General features: G+C 38.5%; 1 protein-coding gene across 5 annotated transcripts in view; it reads right to left on the bottom strand.

Annotated features, from left to right (window-relative positions):
* LOC109431022 (synaptosomal-associated protein 25) overlaps nucleotides 1-23,878 on the bottom strand; it is a 257,831-nt gene that overhangs the window by 220,206 nt on the left and 13,747 nt on the right. For 3 of the 5 annotated variants that reach the window (XM_029851672.2, XM_029851671.2, XM_029851668.2), the window contains exons 2-5: nucleotides 12,338-12,431; nucleotides 12,230-12,271; nucleotides 2,335-2,383; nucleotides 29-146 (exon numbers count right to left, since the gene is read on the bottom strand). In XM_029851672.2, coding sequence (XP_029707532.1) covers nucleotides 29-146; nucleotides 2,335-2,383; nucleotides 12,230-12,271; nucleotides 12,338-12,430 — 302 coding nt within the window. In that variant the 5' untranslated portion in view covers nucleotide 12,431. Of the gene's footprint in view, nucleotides 1-28; nucleotides 147-2,334; nucleotides 2,384-2,752; nucleotides 2,802-5,262; nucleotides 5,312-12,229; nucleotides 12,272-12,337; nucleotides 12,432-23,878 lie in introns of all 5 variants that reach the window. The other 2 variants (XM_029851670.2, XM_029851669.2) reach the window with 2 other exon arrangements.

Here is a 23,878-nt window from a genome sequence, read left to right as displayed (position 1 = left end):
CTAAGCACAGATAATCGATGTGTCATACTTATTGCAAGGCAATACGCAAATGCCGCAGCATTTCTCCATGCCACTGAGATTCTTCTCGGCTTCTCGCATGTCGGCGTTGATCTGGTCCATGCCCTCCTCGATTCGATCCAGTTGTTCTGCACGGGTAAATCAGAACAACAAATACGCCAGGCGAAACAGAGAAACACAGTGATTAGAAATGTATTCGAGCGGAATTGGAAAGTTGTTACAATTTCGATGATTCAAATAAATAGTACACATTTTATGTCAGGTGAAAAGCGTGCTGAGGGTAAAGGGACTTCAAATAAATCGCGAGGAGAATTAGTGCAATAAGACAAAGATGGATAATGAGAGCTGTAGATGTTACGATGGTTGACATAATGGGAGAAATGGAGGACTAATCGACTAGTTGGATGATGACTATAGCTAGAAAGGTATGATAAATTCGAACCGCATGCACAAATTCAATCTTTGGAAGTAATTGTAGCTGGTGAGATTAGAATCGTTATTTTTATAAATATTGAAAAAAGTTAATTTGCAAAAATTCTACTAGTACTTGGTGAAAAGTATCAAAGGAGGCTACTGTTTCTCATAAACTGGGGCGAAGAGTAAAGGGGAAATGTAAATAGGTCTATGTAGTAGAAATGTTTTTGATAACTGTGTAGTAGAAAATTAGCACAAAAATAATGAGACGCACTGTTAGAAAATAATAAACTAAGTGTGCACAATAAATGTTTTGGTGGGAAATAAACAAATATCTAGGGCATGATCATTTCAATTTCAATTTTAACAGCTAATCTTTTGTACTAGGAATCTATCTTCAACAAAACCTGTCTATTTTTCCTATTTTTTTATGTTAAAAAAATACAGTTTTAGGGTATAATGAATCTTTACTGACTTGAATCTTAGGCGTCTTTAGTGATCCAAACCTTTCGCATATTGAAACGGTAAAATGCAAGGTTAATTTTGATTGTTTGTAACATTTTTATTATATTATCGTGGATATGAATATGATCCAAAGTTAAGTTTATTTATCGCCATAACAGAATTATAATTAAATTAATTAATTATCGATTTTTGCGGCTTAACCAGCCGAATGGAAGTTTTACTTTATTCCAAAAGCTAGACTTTACATATACTGGCGTGAGTGAGAAATGGACAAATTGAGGTGAAATTTGCGAAAAAGTTACTCGTCCTCTCGGTGAGACTCGAACTAGGAGTAGGAGTCGTGAGTTCGAGTCTCACCGAGAGGACGAGTAACTTTTTCGCAAATTTCACCTCAATTTGTCCATTTCTCACTCACGCCAGTATATGTAAAGTCTAGCTTTTGGAATAAAGTATAACATAATTGTTTTCTCTCGAAACATACTATCCATTACAGCTATCCATTAATTACATTAAAAAAAAATTACAAACCTTCATCAAATTAGTCCTTATGAAGCACCCTTCTAATGTCATTATTGGACAGCCATCTAGGAAAAATAGACCGGCTTATCAGTATTGAGCATGGAAACTGCAATAATATTAACTGAATGAAATCGCACAAATAAAACGAATCAACTCAAGAAAACCAAAAACAATAAACGAGGTATAGAGAAAAGATAGAACTCGTGTTTTGTAATACGTTGTAGGTTATGTCAGTACTCACTTGTGGATCTACTTTGAGAATTGGTAGTATTTTGTGGTGAGATTCTTTTTTGATTTATGATTGTAAGGCAATAAGAAGCAGAGTTTGCGTTAGTTGTTCAATGTGAATTATTTTTGTGCGGTGCTGATGTTTTAGTACTGGTACTGAATCGTTGGGCATTTCATTGTAGGGCTTTTCAGTTTCTGTTAGCTCATACTGTTAGTGAATGGCTTTAAAGTTTTAGTGCACGGATTTTGTACGTAGTACATTGTAGTGATTTGTGATAATAGATTTGTTTTGTTTGTTGTTATTTGGCCTATACTTTTCACATAAACTGGAAGGATAAAAAGTACGAATTGTTCATAGAGAAAGGCTTCAAAGATAATGATTTGGATTGAAGTTGCTATTACGGTGTATCGTTTATATGATACACTTGCATGCTATGTTTTGATTGCCGGTTTTAGTTATTAAAATCCTTCCTTCACCCCTATACATATATTAGTTTAATAATCGTTAATATTAAGTATATTGTTAGTTTTTGCTTCCTGATCTTGGTTTGAACCAAAAGTTTTGATTTTTCACTTGCTTGGCTTCAATAGCCTATTTTACAGAATGGCTAATTTGTCGAAAACAAAAACTAACCTGTACTCATATAGCTAAGGTTAATATTAATTGATAGCAAGCTGTTAATGTCTTACCTCCTTGTTCGTCCAGCATGACGATGGTACGCATTCCCACTTCAGTGCTCTAGATCAAAAAATATTATAAATTGCATCTTAGCAAATACAGTCTTGTTTGTATTTCTAGGATAGCAGTGCCCTTAGATATACTTTTTCCTAATCTGTTACATTGTTTGTTGAAGGAAATAAGCCTGTTCTGTTAAGTTTATATTTAGCCAGTATATGCAAAATTTTATTACATTTTGTTTTTATAAATGCAACGACTGAAAGCCTCGCTCACTAATCACTACAATTTTCGCACACTTTATTCAATATGTTGCTGTTACGAATACTACATTTTATACAAGTCTGGTAGTTCCACGTTTGGCGATTATTAGTTATTGGAACAAACGCATTAGCTGTAAATTCACTTATTATTTTGGTTTCAAAAGCTTACCGCCTTGCAGTTTTATCATATTTGTAGTTTTAGCTCCAGCTTCTTCGCTCTACAATCAGAATTGAAACGTAAATTAAAAAAAAAAAAAAAAAACAAATGAAACCAAAAAGGAAAAGAAACAACAACTTATTTAACAAATGCATCAAATGATTTTTTTTATGCTTAACTTCTTTTCACAACACTTGCTTTATTTTCAGAGACAATCCATGATTCAAAATTAAACTTTCAATAAACACGATATTTAAATACTAAATCAACCGAATTAATAGACCAACCAGCGCTAGGGAAGTAAAATGTTTAAAAATCTCTGTTTAGAAACAAATCTATTTTTCTGTAGTGTAATTGGAACAGGCACCGTTTCGTACGTAATAAAATAAGAATAATCAAGCGACTACATAAGACTCGAGGAACACAATGATAGTTATTTTGCACAACAGGTAGGAACAAACGTACTAGTGAAAATGAGTTCAGTCATTCTATCGAGCAAAGCTTGGAAGCAACATGTCGAAAATCTTGATATGCTACGGTGGTTTATAAGCGTGTGCCGCCGTCCACAAACTAAGTAACGCTCTAGTGGGAGGAGGAGTGTATGGCGGAACGTTACAATCCATACAAAATTTTTTTGGTTTTTATTTTAAAACTGTTACAAAGAGGGAGGGGGATGTCGATTTTAGCGTTACGTAATAAATGGATGTTGCCTGTACTGTATGATTTAACATATTCTTTTGGATGTACTTATTATGAAACTCTTCATGCTTGTAATGAACGACCCTTTTCAAAACTGCGTATAGAGGTGCCCCTTGTCATTCAATACTTTTGTGTTTCAGCAGTAGGTCAAAACGAATCAGAGTGTTGGCAAATCTAACATAATCGCTCCAATTTATTTTGTTGTTTCTAGTGCACTAGGAGAAGGAGAATAATTTAAACCGTGCATGAACAAGAGATAGTCTACTGGATATGTGGAGTAAATATTTATCGTGATATGAGGAATGATTGTGAATGAATATTAAAAATAGTTCGGTCAAAATGTACCACAAAATGTAATGTCTTATGGAGTAAGGAATGAATTTCAAAAATGGAATCAATTAGTCATGACTCCTACAGTACGATGCCACCTCTTTAGGTCCATCTAAACGATTGAGCTGGTTTTGTGTGGACTATGGTGAAAAATGAAGAAAAATCATTTGATTTTAATGAACGGCAATTGTGAAATTACGGTAGGAATAAAGTGGGAGACATCGTATTATAGGAGTCCTGACTGTATAATGTTCATTTTGCGATTGAGTATCATTTGAACATAGGCATTAACACGAAGGGCTGCATGTATCGGAAAAGCTGAACTTTGATTTCATCAAATAGTTTTCGTCAGTAATTTTTAAAATTTAGTACAACTTCACTGATCCATTGTTTTTATATTAAGAAAAATACGATCCTTCATAAGTATTCCTGTGTTGGCATTTTCAATTTAGATAGTGTCTAGAAACATAAACAATACTTCATGACTTTTTGCATGAGTTTTTTAGCACTATCAATATTCTTGATTTCATCACTTGAAATATTTAGTTTAAGGTGAAACGGGACGCCGTGTTATTTTTCCTATCTTGCCTCTCTTTCTAACAATTTGCCTCACGATTTTGAAGATGGTAATCTCGAGTTCTATCGCACTGAAGATGCTGAAAAACAATCAGCATATGCGCTGCAAGTGAGCATACACAATGATAGGTTTTTGTTGTAAAATATGAAGTAGCATCTGAGATTACCATCTTAGCAACAACTGAACAATGGCGGATATTTTCTCGATCGTCCCGTCCGCCCTTAACGTAAGAACGTGATCTAGAGGAACGTTATCCTTCATTAAAACATTTGTGCCACTTACAGTTGTTGCATTTATTCCATCTTTTTTCTGCTCCCTATTATTTTAAATACCTATTTCAAAAGCCTCTCAATTGGAGGAAACTGTGAAGCTCAGTGATTGAAACTATGAAATGCAAATTCTACAAAACCGGTTAAAATAAACTTGTTATACTAATAAAAATAACTTGAAAATGCATGTTTTTTCTTATATTTTTGTATAGATATTTCAGGAGCAGTATCAGATATACGGCTCGGAGCACAACAAACTGGGAGATTTGTGCTTAGAGAAAAACAGCCAACACATTTGCAATGTTAGTTATATTTCAAAGCGCATATGATAGAAGAGGATCATTTTAGACGGCCTAGAATACCGGATACTTCAATACACAAATGAACAACAGAAGACAATAAATTAGAATGGGTGAGTTTATTTATGTTTGTTTTGAAACTAAAAATGTAGAAATTTTAAATTTTCACTCTAAACAATGGAAACAGCGGAAATGCGAAAGGGTCGAAATACATGAATTTTAACGGTAAAGTTGGATCGCTTATGGGAAGTATTGGAAGATAAAGTGATTTTTTTTTTCGGAGACAGAGAGAGAAGGGGCAAGGGCAAATAGTTTCAATTAGTAGTAATGTGTTGTATGGTGACTCACCTCCCTGATCGTCAAGGGCTACCAGGGTGCGAATCCCGGCTTCCTTGCTCTGTTAATGGCGGCATTAGAACAATTAGGCAAGTAATACGTGTCATTATGTAGCAGTAATAATGTTGTGGTTTATTTGTTGTTGTTTTGATGTAAGATTCATTATATTTGTTTGCTGAAACGTTGCTGCTCTGGTTTCTAGTGGTGAATTTATAATCGTTATTGTTTGGCATTGCAGATAACTTAGATCAAACATCTTTTGCTTGTTTGGAAAACTAATCCTGTACTAATTATACTTTAAAGTTGATCAAAATTAATAGGTATCTGATTCTTCAAACAACTACGGTAGAACAGAGGATATGTGATACTTAAATTTTGGTTTATACTTTACACGCCTCATTGCTGAACGATTAACATTGAAATCAAGTGTGAACAGTATAACAGAACTTAACCATTTAAAATTTAACATTGTGGGCAAACTCAAGCATGAAACAGATGAATGAAATTTTTGAGTGAAATCTAGCAAAAATGCATTGTGGATCAGTGTTTCGTAGCATTGTAGCATTTAGTTGTTTTGTATTGTCGGATTTGGAATGCGTATATACTGCAAATCTAATATGTGTTTCTTGACTTAACATGTGCAATGTTTGACTCTCCGCACAGATGATTCTCCACTGACTTCCCAATTTGTCACAACCCACAACGTAATAACGTATACATAAATGTAAATTTTAGCATACTTGGCATTACTATGCGTACTTCAAATTAGTCGTATAGTACATGTATAAGCTGTATTTACGTAAAAACTAGCTGTCCCGGCAAACGTCGTACTGCCTGCTTACTGTGTTTTTTGACATGCAGCTCTATAGGGACGTCCCCCACAAAGTCATATATATGGGAGCCCCCCGTTCCAGGGACCGGAGAGGTTTTACACCAAACTCAAAAGTACCCACATACAAAATTTCACACCGATCGGTTCAGTTGTTTCCGATTGCATAAGGGTCAGACAGACAGACAGACAGAAATTCATTTTTGTAAATATAGATTATATTTCTTTATGTTTGCCAATTATTAATATAAAGAAATTTATGCAATTCAGTATCATAATTTACATTTTATATAACTCATTTTGGTATCATAACGGCCAATTTTTCCGAACTGGCTCATTATGCAACTGAAATAAGTTGCATAATGAAAAATAGTTGCATAATATTCATAATGCAACTCAAATGAGTTGCATTATGAAAAAATCATTGCATAAAATTTTGTATGGAACTCGTCAAGCCTCGTTGGATAAATGTGCGACTCGTGCTGAAAAAATTAACTTTTTGACACTTGTTACATAAATAACTATAGTCGTGTTTACATGTTGATAGAAAAAAATCCGAAAATCTGAATCAATTAGTCCGTCTGGGGAGCGACAGTAGCGACACTAGTTTTCCCAATCCGAAATATCCCAAAGAAATCCGAAAAAAGAAGAAAAAAAAAGAAAAACAAGTAAAATCTTTGCCATTTATTCAGTGGATATGACAGACTTTTTGATGGATATCCTGTCTTTTTGGGATGTGAAAACTTGTGTCATCCCCCCGGGGTCCATATTTTTCGAGAAAACAATCTATGCAGATTCTTTCCTTTTTTTCTTGACATAACATACCAACTGAGACAAAACCTGTTTGTAAGCATCTATGAGCACATCTACATTTAATAAATGAGGGCTTCCTCTGTAAATAGCCATTTTGAATATGTATGTAAATCATGTGACTGGCAGGCACGGAGACACTCCATGTCCAAGGAAATTTACTTTACGAAGAGTTTCTAGACCGACCAGGAATCAATCCTATTACTTTCAGTCAAGACAGCCTTGCAATCTTTTTTTTACACGCTTACTATACAGTGTTAAATATTTATTTTCAGCTCATGTTTGACAGAGTTCATGAAAAAGTCTATTTTAGCTGTATTCCATAAATGTGATAAACAACATTTACTGATATACAGTGTATCAAACAATTGTCCGTACAGCAAATTTTTGGTCAAAATAATTTTTCATTCAAATGTTCATAACTTTTTTATGCGTCAATCAAAAACGCTGAAATTTTGACCAACCATAAACCATATATTGCAGCTTCATTGGTAAAATTTTGAGCGAGATCGAATAAGTTTTCTGAAAGTTTTAGAACTTTTAGTAGAACTTTTAGGATTTTTGAACACATTTTTAAAACGTTATATCTCAATATGTAGTCGATGAAACTTTTTTAATCTTTTTTGTGTTACAGCTTATACCTAAGGCTTTCATATGCAGCTTCGTTTGAGGTTTTATATTCACTACAAAAAATATGAAAAATTTGCTTATGCAGTTGACGGTATTTAAAAAATCACCATATTTTGAACATATAATCTGCCAAACGTTTTCTACCAATAAAAGTGCATTAACTGAACGAAAAATGCATAGGACCTATGCTTCATATGTTGTTCAGTAGGTCCTGTATAAAAATATTACATTAAGTGAGTTTAAAAAAGTTGAAAACACTTGGCACTTTTATTGATCAAAATATGATAATTTTCCAAATGATACTCTGAATATATCCAGATTTTTCATATTTTTTGTAGTGAATATAAAACCTCAAACGAAGCTGCATATGGAAGCCTTAGGTATAAGCTGTAACACAAAAAAGATCGAAAAAGTTTCATCGACTACATATTGAGATATAATGTTTAAAAAATGTGTTCAAAAATCCTAAAAGTTTTACTAAAAGTTCTATAACTTTCAGAAAACTCATTCGATCTTGCTCAAAATTTTACCAATGGAGCTGCAATATATGGTTTATGATTGGTCAAAATTTCAGCGTTTTTGATTGACGTATAAAAAAGTTATAAACATTTGAATGAAAAATTATTTTGACCAAAAATTTGCTGTACGGACAATTGTTTGATACACTGTACAAGGTTCCGTATAATCAAGCTTTCAAATGTTTTGAAATGTTAATGTGGGTCACTTATTATTACATGCAATATTTTGTCACTTAAAGACACAATTACTAATGACATAATGATAACATTTACATAGTTTTGTATTTTTTTCATACCACGACAAAGCTAAATTTCGATTTTAATTGCACCGACCAAATCTTGGTATGGCCCAAAGAAAGATTACATAACATGTAAAATATCGCAATAGACATCGCAAATGGAACATCAAACATATTATAATAGACAATAAGATTAAGTATCTCATTCCATAGTCTAAAAATATTAAATCATTAGTGGTATCCAGGTATATCACATCTAATAGTTTGAAATTTTTAGGATATGAGAAACATAAACATTTTAGGATACATATCTGAAATCAGTTGAATGAAAAAAAATCTTTCATCATGAGCAAAATAAATATGTGAAAGCTACATATAGTTTAAAAGCTAGAGGAAAAATACATAATAAGGGGATTCATTTAGCAATGTAAACAACTGCGTTAAATATGTTCCTGCATTGACGACGCGATCACCTAGGCAATCTTTAATTATTTCATTCGCAATTTTGTGACACATTTCATAAAGCATACAATCATGGCTTACGCAGCTATTAGCGATGTTTAGTGAATCCTCTTAACAAACTAAATCTATAATTTAACTGGTAAAACGATAAGTTAATAGCTCACTATACAACATATATTAAATGTTATACAAACTTCAAACTGTCAAAAGACAGAATGCATGCTTAAAATTTGCTAAATTGTAGAGTTTGTGTGAATATAAAAATATCAGTAAGCTGTGAGTTTTGTTCCTTATCATTATTTTTTCTATCAATGAACAAATATATTTCTTGTGCAGCAGAGAAGCATTGCACACTGAACTAACTGCAGTCAAGAAGTTGCAGGAAACTTATTATTGAAAGATTACATTTGTAGTTAAAGTTACAAAATGAACATTGAAATTCTAAAAGGGCCTAACAAGTAATAATGACAATTTTTAATTTTGGTTAACGCATTCACATATAATGCATTTTCACGAAGCTGAGAAACACATTTTCCAATGCCGTCTACTAAAATCAATTTATGCAAGACTATCTGAATGCCTTTTTCTTTTTCGAGATTAAGTTATGCGCTTGACCTTACAATTAACGGTGTTTATGTGTTTATGCGATTAAAATGGCTCACATTTATACAAGGGAAAAATATGATGATTCATGCAACGTGTACATTCAGGCTTAATTAAACAGAAACAAACAGCACAATTAAAATTGTTCTAGAACATAGAAAAATAAATATTATAACATAAACAAGAAGTGTATTGAAAGATATTGTAGCTCAAGAAATAAAATCAAAATAATTGACAAACAATGATGTGGTGATCTGTCGCATAACATCAACTGTTACGGACACCTATAAAGCCCACGCGCTGGATTACTGTTATTGAAAAACATCAACAATAATAAAAAATATGGCTTAGTGTATCAACGAAAAATTTGGCAATACAACTTTTCACTTGAAATTCTTAAATGTAATTCAATTTCACTTGCACTCTCATTATATTTCGGGCTCTCTCTGTCGAGGCAAAATAATAAAATGAAATGATTCAATTTCTAACTATTCAATGAAATGTCTTAACATAAAGGGAAACTGCAAAGAACGTATAGATTTTTTTAAACGAATCAAAGCATTAAATCTGTACACATTGAATTCTTTATTATTTTATCGATGGGTGACAATGATTTTATTGACCTTTTCCGGCTATACCAGTCGGCTAGTATGTCTGAAATAGACGTAAAAACTTGAAATATTTTAGGCAAAGTACGTTTAATTGGGAAATTGAGAGATAAATTTGTGAAAAATTACCACTTGTTTTGGTGGGATTCGAACCCACGACTCCGTCATCGCTAGTCCGGCGCTTTAACCAACTAAGCTACAGAACAAGTTACAACTCTACAGAATAGAAAGTCAAACTGGATTCGAAACACCACCCTAAACCGGGTCCGTCTTTCACAACTTTATCTCTCTTTCGGCTCTTAGATGCCAATCTCCTGCACTCTCGCGGCCTACGAACAACAAGTGTGCGCGTATTGTTTTTAGAATGTTGATATTGAAAGAGAAGAAAGAGAGATAAAATTGTGGACACCTGGTCTTAGTGTTATTAGTAATCTTATGCTCCTAAATTCCTCGTATTCGAAAACAAGCAAATACGGAATCGGTTGATTTGAATCCTACATATTTTGTAGCTGTTACATACTAGGGTGCTGAACTATTTTGATAGGGGTGAACATTTCAAGTAACAGGCCTACACCACCTGTCAGAGTTTACAACACCCTGTAAGATTTGCTGAGCAGATTCGCCTGGAAAAAGCTTTGGATAGAGTGAAAAAAAGAACTACTTCAATGATTGTTTTTGTTGTTATCAATACTTGCAGTGCATCGGAAATGCATTACAAGCATTAGGTAGTCAAGCACGAAAGTACAATATAGCCATTGAATAAGGATATATTGTACAAGTTGCTTATTTTTCTTCTGGTTGTTGTAACGTTTCCACTCGAGAAGAATCTGTTTCACAGCGTAGTGGTCTACGGGCAACTGTAAGCTTGCTAATTTTACATTTGCATGTCGCGTGGCAAACTCGAATATTTTTTGTCTACGATGAAAAAAAAATAACGAAAAAACAGAGACGTAGTCCTACGTCGAAGAAATCACACGAAAAATAATAAAAACGATGTGAGAAAATCATGGGAAAAAGAATTAAATTTCATTGCGAACAGATTTAAAGTGGAGACATTTGTAATTCATCTGTTAATTTTCTTTTGTATTCATATGCTTCAAATATAGGAACAACTAATTGATGCAGATTTCAAAACGCAGAACAGACAAAAAATAATTCTTCTATGCTTTGAATTATACCACAAGGAAATCATCATAAATCAAAAAGATTAAAATAAAAGTATTGACTCTAATAAAAAATATATATATATAAACATACAAACAAATACATCTCATTTCTTATTTTCATTCAATGAACACCGACCGTTTTTAAAACCCAAAAACTTCCTTGTATTTATATATTTTTCTATAAATGCTACTATTCTTCAAAGGGGCTGTTCATAAACCACGTAGACCAAAATTTGACCATCTCAGACCCCCCCCCTCCCCCCACGTAGACTTTTGTCCATACAAAAATTTTGAAATTTGTATGGAGCGTAGACTTTGGCCAGACCCCCCCCCCTCCCCCCAAAAAGTCTACGTGGTTTATGAACGGCCCCAAATTACACTGTCCACAGCAACATTATTGGGTTGAATTGTAGGTATTCAAACACTAGGAAATATAATAGGTGGAACACTAAACAGCGTAAACCGTAAACCGCTTATTAAATATTTTCCAGATTAAACATCGCGATCACCAAAGCAATCTTTGAATATTTTATTCGAGATTTCATTAACCATTTCAATAATCAGATACATCTTGGCTTACACAGTTGTTTACGCTGTTTAGTGAATTCCCTTAATGATGATACAGGATATAGGGTATTGCTAAAACAAATTCAAATTTTAACGTAAAACGAGTCACTCGTTGCATTATTTACAAAAGAAACCAGTTTGTAAATCATTTTAAATTCGATCTCTTTTCACACTTGCTTTACTGTAATGAAACAAGCAAACTACCAAACCAATGAGAAACTCAAACCGTTAGTAAATACTTTGGCTAAAACAATAACTCAATGCGTAACTTGGATGACAAAAGGTGAAAAATTAATTTCAATACAATTTCAAAGAATTTCACTACTTTGAGCTACATGTTTTAATCGAAACTTATGTTACTTGTTCGTACTCTCATACTTGGCTCACATTTCTATTTCTTTTTTTTTTTTCTTTTTGATTAGCTATACTGGTTTGATTTCAAAGAATTAGGATAACCCTACTTGTATATGCTTAAAAATACGCTGTTCAACTCTATACAACTGATTGTAAAAGTTTCTTGCTTTATCAAAGATTAAGATAGGCTTACCTCTTCACATAGTGCCAGCATACGCCGGGTACTATCCAGGGACTGTAATATAAAAAAAGGTTAAATATGTAGAAATTTTAATCAAACCTATTATTCAATGTTACTCACTTCATCCACCACTTGCTGCGATTTGAGCTGAAGCTCCTGCAGCTCTGTCTTTGGAGCTCCACCTCCATTTTCTGCGGGCACTGCAGCTGGCATTCTGAAATAAAAAGTTTAAAAAATTAAATTCGTGTAATAAACTAGTATGTGAAAATTCAACATTAAATGATCCACGAATAAAGGAAATAATATTTTATGGTTACTCAGGCCTTTGTACAGAGCCTCCAAATTAGTTTTTCGCAACCCCTTCCGGTTGACTCTTACGGAAAACAAATAAATAATACAGGGAACATTCAACAGGGTGTACTAAGTTTTGATATATGCATAAGAAAACCTCCATAGTTACACAGGTAAAACGATTACAGACAAGCCTATTTTCGTTTTTGTTTTGAATCAAAATCCACTCAACAGTCTGATCAATTTGAAACACGTCCATCCATCACTGACAACATACCACGCGTCTGTGTCGTAGCGTGGCTATGCTTTGTAACAATGCTCACTCAACCTCAATGCACTTGTCCATGCCCGTGTCCGGGAATAACAGAGACCAGTCGTGAGCGCTCTCCCCGGAAAAATATCGTCACGCGCCTGTCTCACTGCTCTCTGTTTGGATTCTTCTCATCGCAGACGATGACATCTATTCGCGTGGTTGGACTCAATTCACGTTTCGTGAAAAATCAATACCGGTAAGAAAGAATAAACTGAAAGTGAATTCAGGAGCAAGCCGACGATGATCTTCTGAGTATGCGCCATGCCATGCAGATCGTCTTTATCTATTCTTTATTACGGACTACAACAGTGGTATGCTTCCAGTTTTGATACCTACTTCCATTGTCGTATAACCGAAGACAGATGGTTATTGCTTTCACGTTGCTCGCATATTACAAAAATAGCAGCTAATAAGAGTTGGGTACGTGAATTTGTTCTCATAGTGGGGGTCTTTCGTGATAATGGTTATCAAATCTCATGTATCCTTCAAACATTTCTTAATTTATAGGGACATAGAAAATATCTATTTATTCTATGTGATGACACATTAAAATATAGCATACCATTGAATTTTTTCATTGAAAATGAAAAAAAAAATAGATGTCAATTTGTCAGGTATATTGATAAAAATATAAATGGCAGAGCCCATGTAACCAAAGCGGTAAACGCGCGGGTGTTCAACTAGCAACACCATGCTGAGGGATTCCGTGTTCGATTCGTGGTTGAACCATGATACAGTAGGATCTTTTCATAACGAAAAGTTCTATTATGTTTCCGGTTCAAAACCGAATTAGCGACATTTTTTCTTTGACTTCCGCTGCTTTTGCCTTGCGTTAAACACAATGTCGGAAGTGGGGCGCTGTATAGAGCACCAGGTGTACAATACAGCGCCCCACTTCCGACATTGTGTTTAACGCAAGGCAAAAGCAGCGGAAGTCGAAGAAAAAATGTCGCTAATTCGGTTTTGAACTGGAAACATAATATCTTCTTTGGATACAGAGAATCCTCGTGCCTGCCATACGATATACATATGCAAACATGGTGAACTCGTAAGGATTTTTTGTAGTACAAATGCACATACTAACATACACCGTTTATGTCACGTTTTATCATTCACCGATTTTAACAACATTAAGCGATTCACTAAACATAAATTTCAAGCTTTTGTTTCACGTTTTGTTTCACTTGGCTATCTACCATAAGCTTTTTTTTTGGAAAATTCGTAATAATTTTCAGTGTTGTACTTATTCTTCAGATTTTTATTTGAATTATACATAGGGTATTGGTTCCCTTCTTAAGCATGTGGCTCCCATTTTCATCCTACGAAAAACAAAGGATTGAAACGCTGTTTGTTTTGTTTCTTATTTTTGTATTTTTTGTTAGAAGTGAGCACCCATGAAAACAAAAAGAACGGAATCAATCGGTGTCGTAATCACTTGTTTTCGAATAGGATGAATATGGGATCGTGAGATTAATTATGGAACACATACCCTAAATCTTCTCCAAAGCTCTGTACAGAAGCGGATAGGCACAGTTTCGCTATGAATTCTGTCAGTATTTTTTCAAGATTATTCTTCTTGACTTCTGCCAAAGGGATAAAATTGAAGGGATCTGCCAGAAATCATAGAGTTCCGTTCCACTAAAAATGCCACCAGAATACCTCAAGAAACTGACACATTTTTTTTTTTTCAAACGTGAAAATCTCTGCCGTAAGTAACGACTGCAGGTTTGTCGAGTTCTCCAGGAATCCCGATTTTCCTAGCAAGACTCGAAAAGTTCTTCGTGAAATCATCTAGAAAGAGATGAACAAGCCTCGGGCTGAAGACCTAAATCTTCCATAAACTTAATAATTTCGCCTGAAAAGTATTCAGATTTATTTTACATGAATTTATCGAGATCCAACAGCAAGTACTAAAATTCATGAGAGGCTGCCTTTCTTAAAATAAAATAGTCAACGGACAACTCTGTTGATGTTGCTATCATTCTATTCAAGACTTGCTTGTCACTGCTTGTCTGCAGTACAGACAGACACCATAATGATTTTTCCCGGTGTTTTTACAATTTCCCGTGTTTTTTCCAGGGGATTTCGAATTCCCGGGTTTTTCCCAGTTTTCCCGTATTTCCCGGATAGATGATTAGTAAAAAAATACCCGCGAATTCACGTGCTGCAAAGTGATAATCATCCATAAATTCCTTCAGACATTGCTTCTGAATTCCTCCATAAATTCTTTCTGATTTTCCTATGGATATTTCCTTCTAGAGTTCTTCTAGAAAATTCTACCAGAAGTTCCTCGGTAATTTCTCCAAGAGTTCCTCACAAATTTCTCCAGGAGTTTTTCGGGAATTTCAAGAGGAGTTCCTCAGTAATATTTTCAACTTTTGCTTGAGAATTCTCGGATTTTTCTCCAAGAGTTCCACGGGTATTTCTTCAGTAGCTCTTAAGAAATTCCACCAGAAGCTTCCAGGGAATTCCACCAGGAAATCCCCGAGAACTCCTCTAGAAGTTTCTCGGAAATTCCTGTAGGAGTTACCCAGAAATTCCTGGGAAATATTCCAGGAGTTCCAAAAAATCCCCAAGTATTTCTCCAGGAATTTATAGGGAATTACTCCAGCAGCTTCCTGGGAATTCCTCCAGGCGTTCCTTTGGATATTTTCCTGGAGTTCCCAGAAAATTCTTCAAGGAGTTCTCTGAAAACTCATCCGGAAATTTCCTAATTGTTCTGCCAGGAGTTCCTGGACAATTTATCTAGGATATCATCGGAAACTTCTCCTGGAGGATTTCCGGGGATCTCCTGGAGGATTTCCCGGGAACCTTCTGGAGGATTTGCCGAACTCCTGGAGGATTTCACGCGGAACTCCTGGAGGATTTCCCGAGAAACTCCTGGAGGATTTCCCGAGGAACTCCTGGAGGATTTCCTTAGGGAATCCTGGAGGATTTCCCGAGGAACTCCTGGAGGATTTCCCAAAGAACTACTGGAGGACTTCCCGAGGAACTCCAGAAGGATTTCCCGAGGAACTATTGGAGGATTTCCCGAGGAACTCCTGGAGGATTTCCCGAGGAACTCCTGCAGAATTTCCCGAGCAGCTCCTGAAGGATTTCCCAAGGAACTCCTGGAGGATTTCCCGAGGAACTCCTGGAGGATTTCTCGAGGAACTCCTGGGGGATTTCCCGAGGAACTCCTGGAGGATTTCCCGAGGAACTACTGGAGAATTTCCTGAGGAACTCCTGGAGGGATGGATTTCCGGGGAACTCCGAGAGGCATGATTCACGGAGAATTTCTAGAGGAATTCTAAAGCAACTCCTGGAGGAATCCATGAAGAACTCCTGGAAGATGTTCGGGAAAATCTTGGAGGGATTCAAAAGAAACACCTGGAGGCTGGAGAGTTCCCCGGGAATCCTTCCAGAAATTCCCCGGAAATTCCAGGAATTCTTCATGAATTTATCCAGGAGTTCCCCGGAAATCCTTCCAGGAGTTCCTCGGGAAATCCTTCCAGGAGTTCCTCGGGAAATCCTCCAGGAGTTCCTCGGGAAATCCTCCAGGAGTTCCTCGGGAAATCCTCCAGGAGTTCCTCGGGAAATCCTCCAGGAGTTCCTCGGGAAATCCTCCAGGAGTTCCTCGGGAAATCCTCCAGGAGTTCCTCGGGAAATCCTCCAGGAGTTCCTCGGGAAATCCTCCAGGAGTTCCTCGGGAAATCCTCCAGGAGTTCCTCGGGAAATCCTCCAGGAGTTCCTCGGGAAACCCTCCAGGAGTTCCTCGGGAAACCCTCCAGGAGTTCCTCGGGAAACCCTCCAGGAGTTCCTCGGGAAATCCTCCAGGAGTTCCTCGGGAAATCCTCCAGTAGTTCTTTGGGAAATCCTCCAGGAGCTGGAAGCATTTCCGGGAAAGTGCTGGAAGGATTTCCGGGGAACTGCTGGAAGGATTTCCAGGGAACTGCTGGATGGATTTCCAGGAAACTGCTGGAAGGGTTTCCAGGGAACTGCTGGAAGAATTTCCAGGGAACTGCTGGAAGGATTTCCGGGTAACTTCTGGAAGGATTTCGGGGAACTGCTGGAAGGATTTACGGGGAACTGCTGGAAGGATTTCCTGGGAACTGCTGAAAGGATTTCCGAGGAACTGCTGGAAGGATTTCCGGGGAACTGTTGGAAGGATTTCCTGGGAACTGCTGAAAGGATTTCCGAGGAACTGCTGGAAGGATTTCCGAGGAACTGCTGGAAGGATTTCCTGAGAACTGCTGGAAGAATTTCCTGGGATCTGCTGGAAGAATTTCCGCCGAACTGCAAGAAGAATTTCCGAGGAACTGAAGGAAGGATTTCCGGAGAGCTACTGTAATAATTTCCGGGGAACTGCTGGAAGGACATCTGGGGAACTGCTGGAAGAATGCCCCAGGAACTTCTGGAAGAATGCCCCAGGAACTTCAGGAAGAATTCCCCAGGAGTTTGTAAAGAATCCCTCCAAGAGTTCCTCGGGGAATGGTTCAGGAGTTCTTCGGGGATATCCCCAGAAGATCCTCGGGAATTCATTCATGAATTCCTCCAATCCCTCCAGAAGTTCTTCCAGACTATTTCCTAGTTACTAGGGGATTCCCACAGGAGTTTTTCGATAATTCTTTCAGGAGTTCCTCTGAAAGTTACCCGGGACTTCCTCCAGGAGTTCCTCAGAAGTTCCTTGAAAGCTACTTCAGAATCCGCGGAGAGCGTTCCTTGAGAATTTTTGTAGTTCCCCGGGAATGTTTCCAGGAACTCCTTCAGGAGTTTCACGGAAATTCATCTAAAGACTCTCCAGAGGATCTCCAAAAATTCCTAAAAAGTTTCCTCGAAAATTATTTTAGAAGTTCCTCTGGAATTATTCCAGGAGCTTCTCGGGAATTCTTCCAGAAGTTCCTCGGGAATTCTTCCAGAAGCTCCTCGGGAATTCTTCCAGAAGTTCCTCGGGGATTCTCCCAGAAGTTTCTCGGGAATTCTACCACAAATTCCTCGGGAATTCTTCTGGAATTTCCTCTGGAATTCTTCCAGAAGTTCCTCGGGAATTCTTTCAAAAGTTGCTCGAGAATTCTTCCAGAAGATCCTCAGCAACTCTTCCAGTAGTTTCTCGAGAATTCTTCCATAGGTTCCACAGGAATTCTTCCAGAAGTTCCTCGGGAATGTTTGCAGAAGTTTCCCGGGAATTTTTCAGAATTTCCTCGGGAATTCTCCTAGAAATTCTTCGGTAATTCTTCCAGAAGTTCCTCGGGAATTCTACTAGAAATTCTCCGGCAGTTATATCAGAAGTTCTTCGGGAATTCTTCCAAAAGTTTCTAGGGATTTTTTTCAGAAGTTCCTCGGGAATTGTCCCAGAAATTCTTCGGCAGTTTTTCCAGAAGTTACTCTGGAATTCTTCCAGAAGTTCCTCGGGAATTCTTCCAGAAGTTCCTCGGGAATTCTTCCAGAAGTTCCTCGGGAATTCTTCCAGAAGTTCCTCGGGAATTCTTCCAGAAGTTCCTCGGGAATTCTTCCAGAAGTTCCTCGGGAATTCTTCCAGAAGTTCCTCGGGAATTCTTCCAGAAGTTCCTCTGGAATTCTTCTAGAAGTTCCTCGGGAATTTTTCCAGAAGTTCCATGGGAATTCTTCCAGAAGTTCCTCGGGAATTCTTCCAGGAGTTTCTCGAAAATTCTCCCACAAGTTCCTCAGCAATTCTTCCAGAAATTCCTCGGCAATTCTTCCTGGAGTTCCTCGGAAATTCTTCCACAAGTTCCTCGGAAATTCTTCCACAAGTTCCTCGGGGATTCTTTCAGAAGTTCTACCAGAAGTTCTACCAGAAGTTCCTCGGGAATTCTTCCAGAAGTTCCTCGGGAATTCTTCTAGAAATTCCTCTGAAATTCTTCCAGAAGTTTCTGAGGAATTCTTTCAGAAGTTACTCGATATTTCTTCCAGAGGATCCTCGGGAATTCTTCCAGAAGTTCCTCGGGAATTCTTTCAGAAGTTCTTTGGGTATTCCTCCAAAATATCCTGGGGAATTCTTTCAGAAGTTCTTCGGGTATTCTTTCACAACTTCATTGGGAATTCTTCCAGAAGTTCCTTGGAAATTCTTCCAGAGGTTCCTCAGGATTTTTTCCGCAAGTTCCTCTGGAATTCTTTCAGAAGTTCCTCGGGAATGTCTTCAAGAGTTCCCGAGGAAATCCTTAAGGAATTTTCGGGGAATTCTTACAGAAGTTATTCGGGATTTTCTCCAGGAATTTGCTCCTGCAGTTTCTCGAGAATTCCTCTAGAAGTTCCTCGGAAGCATTCGGAAGCATTCCGAAAATTCTTCCCGGTATTCTGTAGGGATTTCTTCTGGTGTTCCTAGAAAATTCCTCCAAGAGTACCTCGGGAATTGCTCCAAGAGTTACTCGAAAATTCCTCCAGGAGTACCTCATAATACTCCAAGAAATTTTACGGGAACTCCTCCAGGAGCTCCTCGGAAATCCCTCTAGCAGTTCCTCAGAGTTTCTTCAAGAAATTTTTCGAAAATTTCATTAGTAGCTGATCGAGAAATCTCCCAGAATTTTCTAGGAAATTCCTCCACAAGTTCCTCGAGAATTTCTCCAGGAGTTCCTCAGGAATTTCTCCAGAAGTTCTTTGAGAATTTCCGAGGAACTTCTGGAAATTTTCCCAAGGAAGAATTCCCGAGGAACTTCTGGAAGAATTCCCGAGGAACTTCTGGAAGAATTCCCGAGGAACTTCTGGAAGAATTCCCGAGGAACTTCTAATAGAATTCCCGAGCAATTTCTGGAAGAATTCCCGAGCAACTTCTGGAAGAATTCCCGAGGAACTTCTGGAACAATTCCAAAGGAACTTCTGGAAGAATTCCCGAGGCACTCCTGGAAGAATTCCCGAGGAACTTCTGGAAGAATTCCCGAGGAACTTCTGGAAGAATGCCCGAGGAACTTCTGGAAGAATTCCCGAGGAACTTCTGGAAGAATTCCCGAGGAACTTCTGGAAGAATTTCCGAGGAACTTATGGAAGAATTCCAGAGGAACTTCTGGAAGAATTCCCGAGGAACTTCTGCAAGAATTCCCGAGGAACTTCTGCAAGAATTCCCGAGGAACTTCTGCAAGAATTTCCGAGGAACTTCTGCAAGAATTCCCGAGAAACTTCTGGAAGAATTCCCGAGGAACTTCTGGAACAATTCCCGAGGAACTTCTGAAAGAATTCCCGAGGAACTTCTGAAAGAATTCGCAAGGAACTTCTGGAAGAATTCCCGAGGAACTTCTGGAAGAATTCCCGAGGAACTTCTGGAAGAATTCCCGTGGAACTTCTGGAAGAATTCCCGAGGAACTTCTGGAAGAATTCCCCAGGAACTTCTGGAAGAATTCCCGAGGAACTTCTGGAAGAATTCCCCAGGAACTTCTGGAAGAATTCCCGAGGAACTTCTGCAAGAATTCCCGAGGAACTTCTGGAAGAATTCCCGAGGAACTTCTGGAAGAATTCCCGAGGAACTTCTGGAAGAATTCCCGAGGAACTTCTGGAAGAATTCCCGAGGAACTTCTGGAAGAATTCCCGAGGAACTTCTGGAAGAATTCCCGAGGAACTTCTGGAAGAATTCCCGAGGAACTTCTGCAAGAATTCCCGAGGAACTTCTGCAAGAATTCCCGAGGAACTTCTGCAAGAATTCCCGAGGAACTTCTGCAAGAATTCCCGAGGAACTTCTGCAAGAATTCCCGAGGAACTTCTGCAAGAATTCCCGAGGAACTTCTGCAAGAATTCCCGAGGAACTTCTGCAAGAATTCCCGAGAAACTTCTGTAATAATTTCCGAGGAACTTCTGGAACAATTCCCGAGGAACTTCTGAAAGAATTCCCGAAGAACTTCTGAAAGAATTCGCAAGGAACTTCTGGAAGAATTCCCGAGGAACTTCTGGAAGAATTCCCGAGGAACTTCTGGACGAATTCCCGAGGAACTTCTGGAAGAATTCCCGAGGAACTTCTGAAAGAATTCCTGAGGAACTTCTGGAAGAATTCCCGAGGAACTTCTGGAAGAATTCCCGAGGAACTTCTGGAAGAATTCCCGAGGAACTTCTGGAAGAATTCCCTCGGAACTTCTGGAAGAATTCCCGAGGAACTTCTGCAAGAATTCCCGAGAAACTTCTGGAAGAATTCCCGAGGAACTTCTGGAACAATTCCCGAGGAACTTCTGAAAGAATTCCCGAGGAACTTCTGGAAAAATTCCCGAGGAACTTCTGGAACGATTCCCGAGGAACTTTTGGAAGAATTCCCCAGGAACTTCTGGAAGTACTCCTACAAGAATTCACGAGGAATTTTTAGAAGAATTCCCAAGGAATTCCTAGAAGATTTCCCGAGAAATTCCTAGAAGAATTCCCGAAGGATTCCTAGAAAAATTGCCGCTGAATTCCTAGAAGAATTCCCGAGGAAATCCAAAAAGAATTTCCGAGGAATTTCTGGAAGAATTCCTGAGGAACTTCCAGAACATTTCCCGAGGAACTTCTGGAATAATCCCCGAGGAACTTCTGGATGAACTCCTGAGGATTTTCTGGAAGAATTCTTAAGGAAATTCTGGAAAAAATCTCGAGGAACGTCTGGAAGAATTCTTGAGGAACTTCTGGAAGAATTCCCTCGGAACTTCTGGAAGAATTCCCTCGGAACTTCTGGAAGAATTCCCGAGGAACTTCTGGAAGAATTCTCGAGGAACTTCTGGAAGAATTCCCGAGGATCTTCTGGAAGAATTCCCGAGGAACTTCTGGAACAATTCCCGAGGAACTTCTGGAAGAATTCCCGTTGAACTTCTGGAAGAATTCCCGAGGAACTTCTGGAAGAATTCCCGAGGAACTTCTGGAAGAATTCCCGAGGAACTTCTGGAAGAATTCCCGAGGAACTTCTGGAAGAATTCCTGAGGAACTTCTGGAAGAATTCCCGAGGAACTTCTGGAAGAATTCCCGAGGAACTTCTGGGAGAATTCCCGAGGAACTTCTGGAAGAATTCCCGAGGAACTTCTGGAAGAATTCCAAAGGTATTTCTGGAACAATTCCCAAGGAATTTCTGGAAGAATTCCCAAGGAACTTCTGGAAGAATTCCCAAGGAACTTCTGGAAGAATTCCCAAGGAACTTCTGGAAGAATTACCAAGGAACTTCTGGAAGAATTCCCGCGGAACTTCTGGAAGAATTCCCGCGGAACTTCTGGAAGAATTCCCGAGGAACTTCCGGAAGAATTCCCGAGGAACTTCTGAAACAATTCCCGAAGAATTTCTGGAAGAATCCCCGAAGAACTTCTGGAAGAATTCCCGAAGAACTTCTGGAAGAATTCCCGTGGAACTTCTGGAAGAATTCCCGAGGAACTCCTGGAAGAATTCCCGAGGAACTTCTGGAAGAATTTCCGAGGAACTTCTGGAAGAATTCCCGAGGAACTTTTGGAAGAATTCCCGAGGAACTTCTGGAAGAATTTCCGAGGAACTTCTGGAAGAATTCCCGAGGAACTTATGGAAAAATTCCTGAAGAACTTCTGGAAGAATTCCCAAGGAACTTCTGGAAGAATTCCAAAGGAATTTCTGGAAGAATTCCCAAGGAATTTCTGGAAGAATTCCCAAGGAACTTCTGGAAGAATTCCCAAGGAACTTCTGGAAGAATTCCCAAGGAACTTCTGGAAGAATTCCCAAGGAACTTCTGGAAGAATTCCCAAGGAACTTCTGGAAGAATTCCCAAGGAACTTCTGGAAGAATTCCCAAGGAACTTCTGGAAGAATTCCCAAGGAACTTCTGGAAGAATTCCCAAGGAACTTCTGGAAGAATTCCCAAGGAACTTCTGGAAGAATTCCCAAGGAACTTCTGGAAGAATTCCCAAGGAACTTCTGGAAGAATTCCCAAGGAACTTCTGGAAGAATTCTCAAGGAACTTCTGGAAGAATTCCCAAGGAACTTCTGGAAGAATTTCCAAGGAACTTCTGGAAGAATTCCCAAGGAACTTCTGGAAGAATTCCCAAGGAACTTCTGGAAGAATTCCTGAGGAACTTCTGGATGAACTCCTAGAAAAATTCCCGAAGAATTCTCGAGGTATTCCTAGAAGAATTCCCGAGGAATTCCTAGAAGAATTCCCGAGGAATTCCTAGAAGTATTCCCGAGGAATTTCCAGAAAAATTTCCGAGGAATTCCTAGAAAAGTTCCCGAGGAATTCCTGAAAGAATTCCCGAGGAATTCCTGAAAGAATTCCCGAGGAATTCCTAGAAGAATTTCCTAGGAATTTCTGGAAGATTTTCTGAAAAACTTCTAGAAAAATCCTCGAGGAACTTCTGGAAGAATTCCCGAGGAACTTCTGTAATAATTACCGAGGAACTTCTGGAAGAAGTCCTGAGGATTTTCTGGAAGAATTCCTCGGGAAGCTTCTAGAGGAATTCCTAGGGAACTCCTGCAAGAATCCTCATGGAACTCTTGGAGAAATCCCCAGGGAACTCCTGGAGGAATCCCCTGGGAACTCCTGCAGCAATCTCCAGAACTGCTGGAGGATTAAGCAGGACACTCCTGGAATCTTTAGAGTGCTTCTGGTGGAATTCCCAGGAAACTCCTGAAGGAATTTTCGGGGAACTCCCAGAGGAATCCTTTCGGAACTGCAGAAAAGTCCCCGGAGAACTCCTGGAGGAATTTCCGGAGGATTCCGCAGAGAACTCCTGAAGGAATCTCCAGTGAATTCCTGGAGGAATCACCAGGGAACTCCTGCAGGAATTACCAGGGAACTCCTGGAGGAATCCCCAGAGAATTCTGGAGGAATCTCTATGAAACTCCTGGAGGAATCCCCATGGAACTCCTGGAGGAATCACCAGGGAACTCCTGCAGGAATCACCAGGGAACTCCTGGAGGAATCCTCTGGGAACTCCTAGAGGAATCCCCAGGGAACTCCTGGAGGAATCTCTAGAGAACTCCTGGAAGAATCCTCAAGGAACTCCTGGAGGAATCCCCAAGGAACTCTTTTAGAAAACCTTAGGGAACTCCTTGAGAAAACCTGGATAACTTGTGGAGGAATCCTTCAGGTACTCTTGGAGGAATATCCGGAGGAATTCCCGAGGAACTCTTGGAGGAATCCCCAGGAACCCCCGAAGG

Source organism: Aedes albopictus, chromosome 1 (assembly GCF_035046485.1).
Source record: "Aedes albopictus strain Foshan chromosome 1, AalbF5, whole genome shotgun sequence".
Classification (NCBI taxonomy): domain Eukaryota; kingdom Metazoa; phylum Arthropoda; class Insecta; order Diptera; family Culicidae; genus Aedes; species Aedes albopictus.
This window is presented reverse-complemented; position numbering and strand designations above follow the sequence as displayed.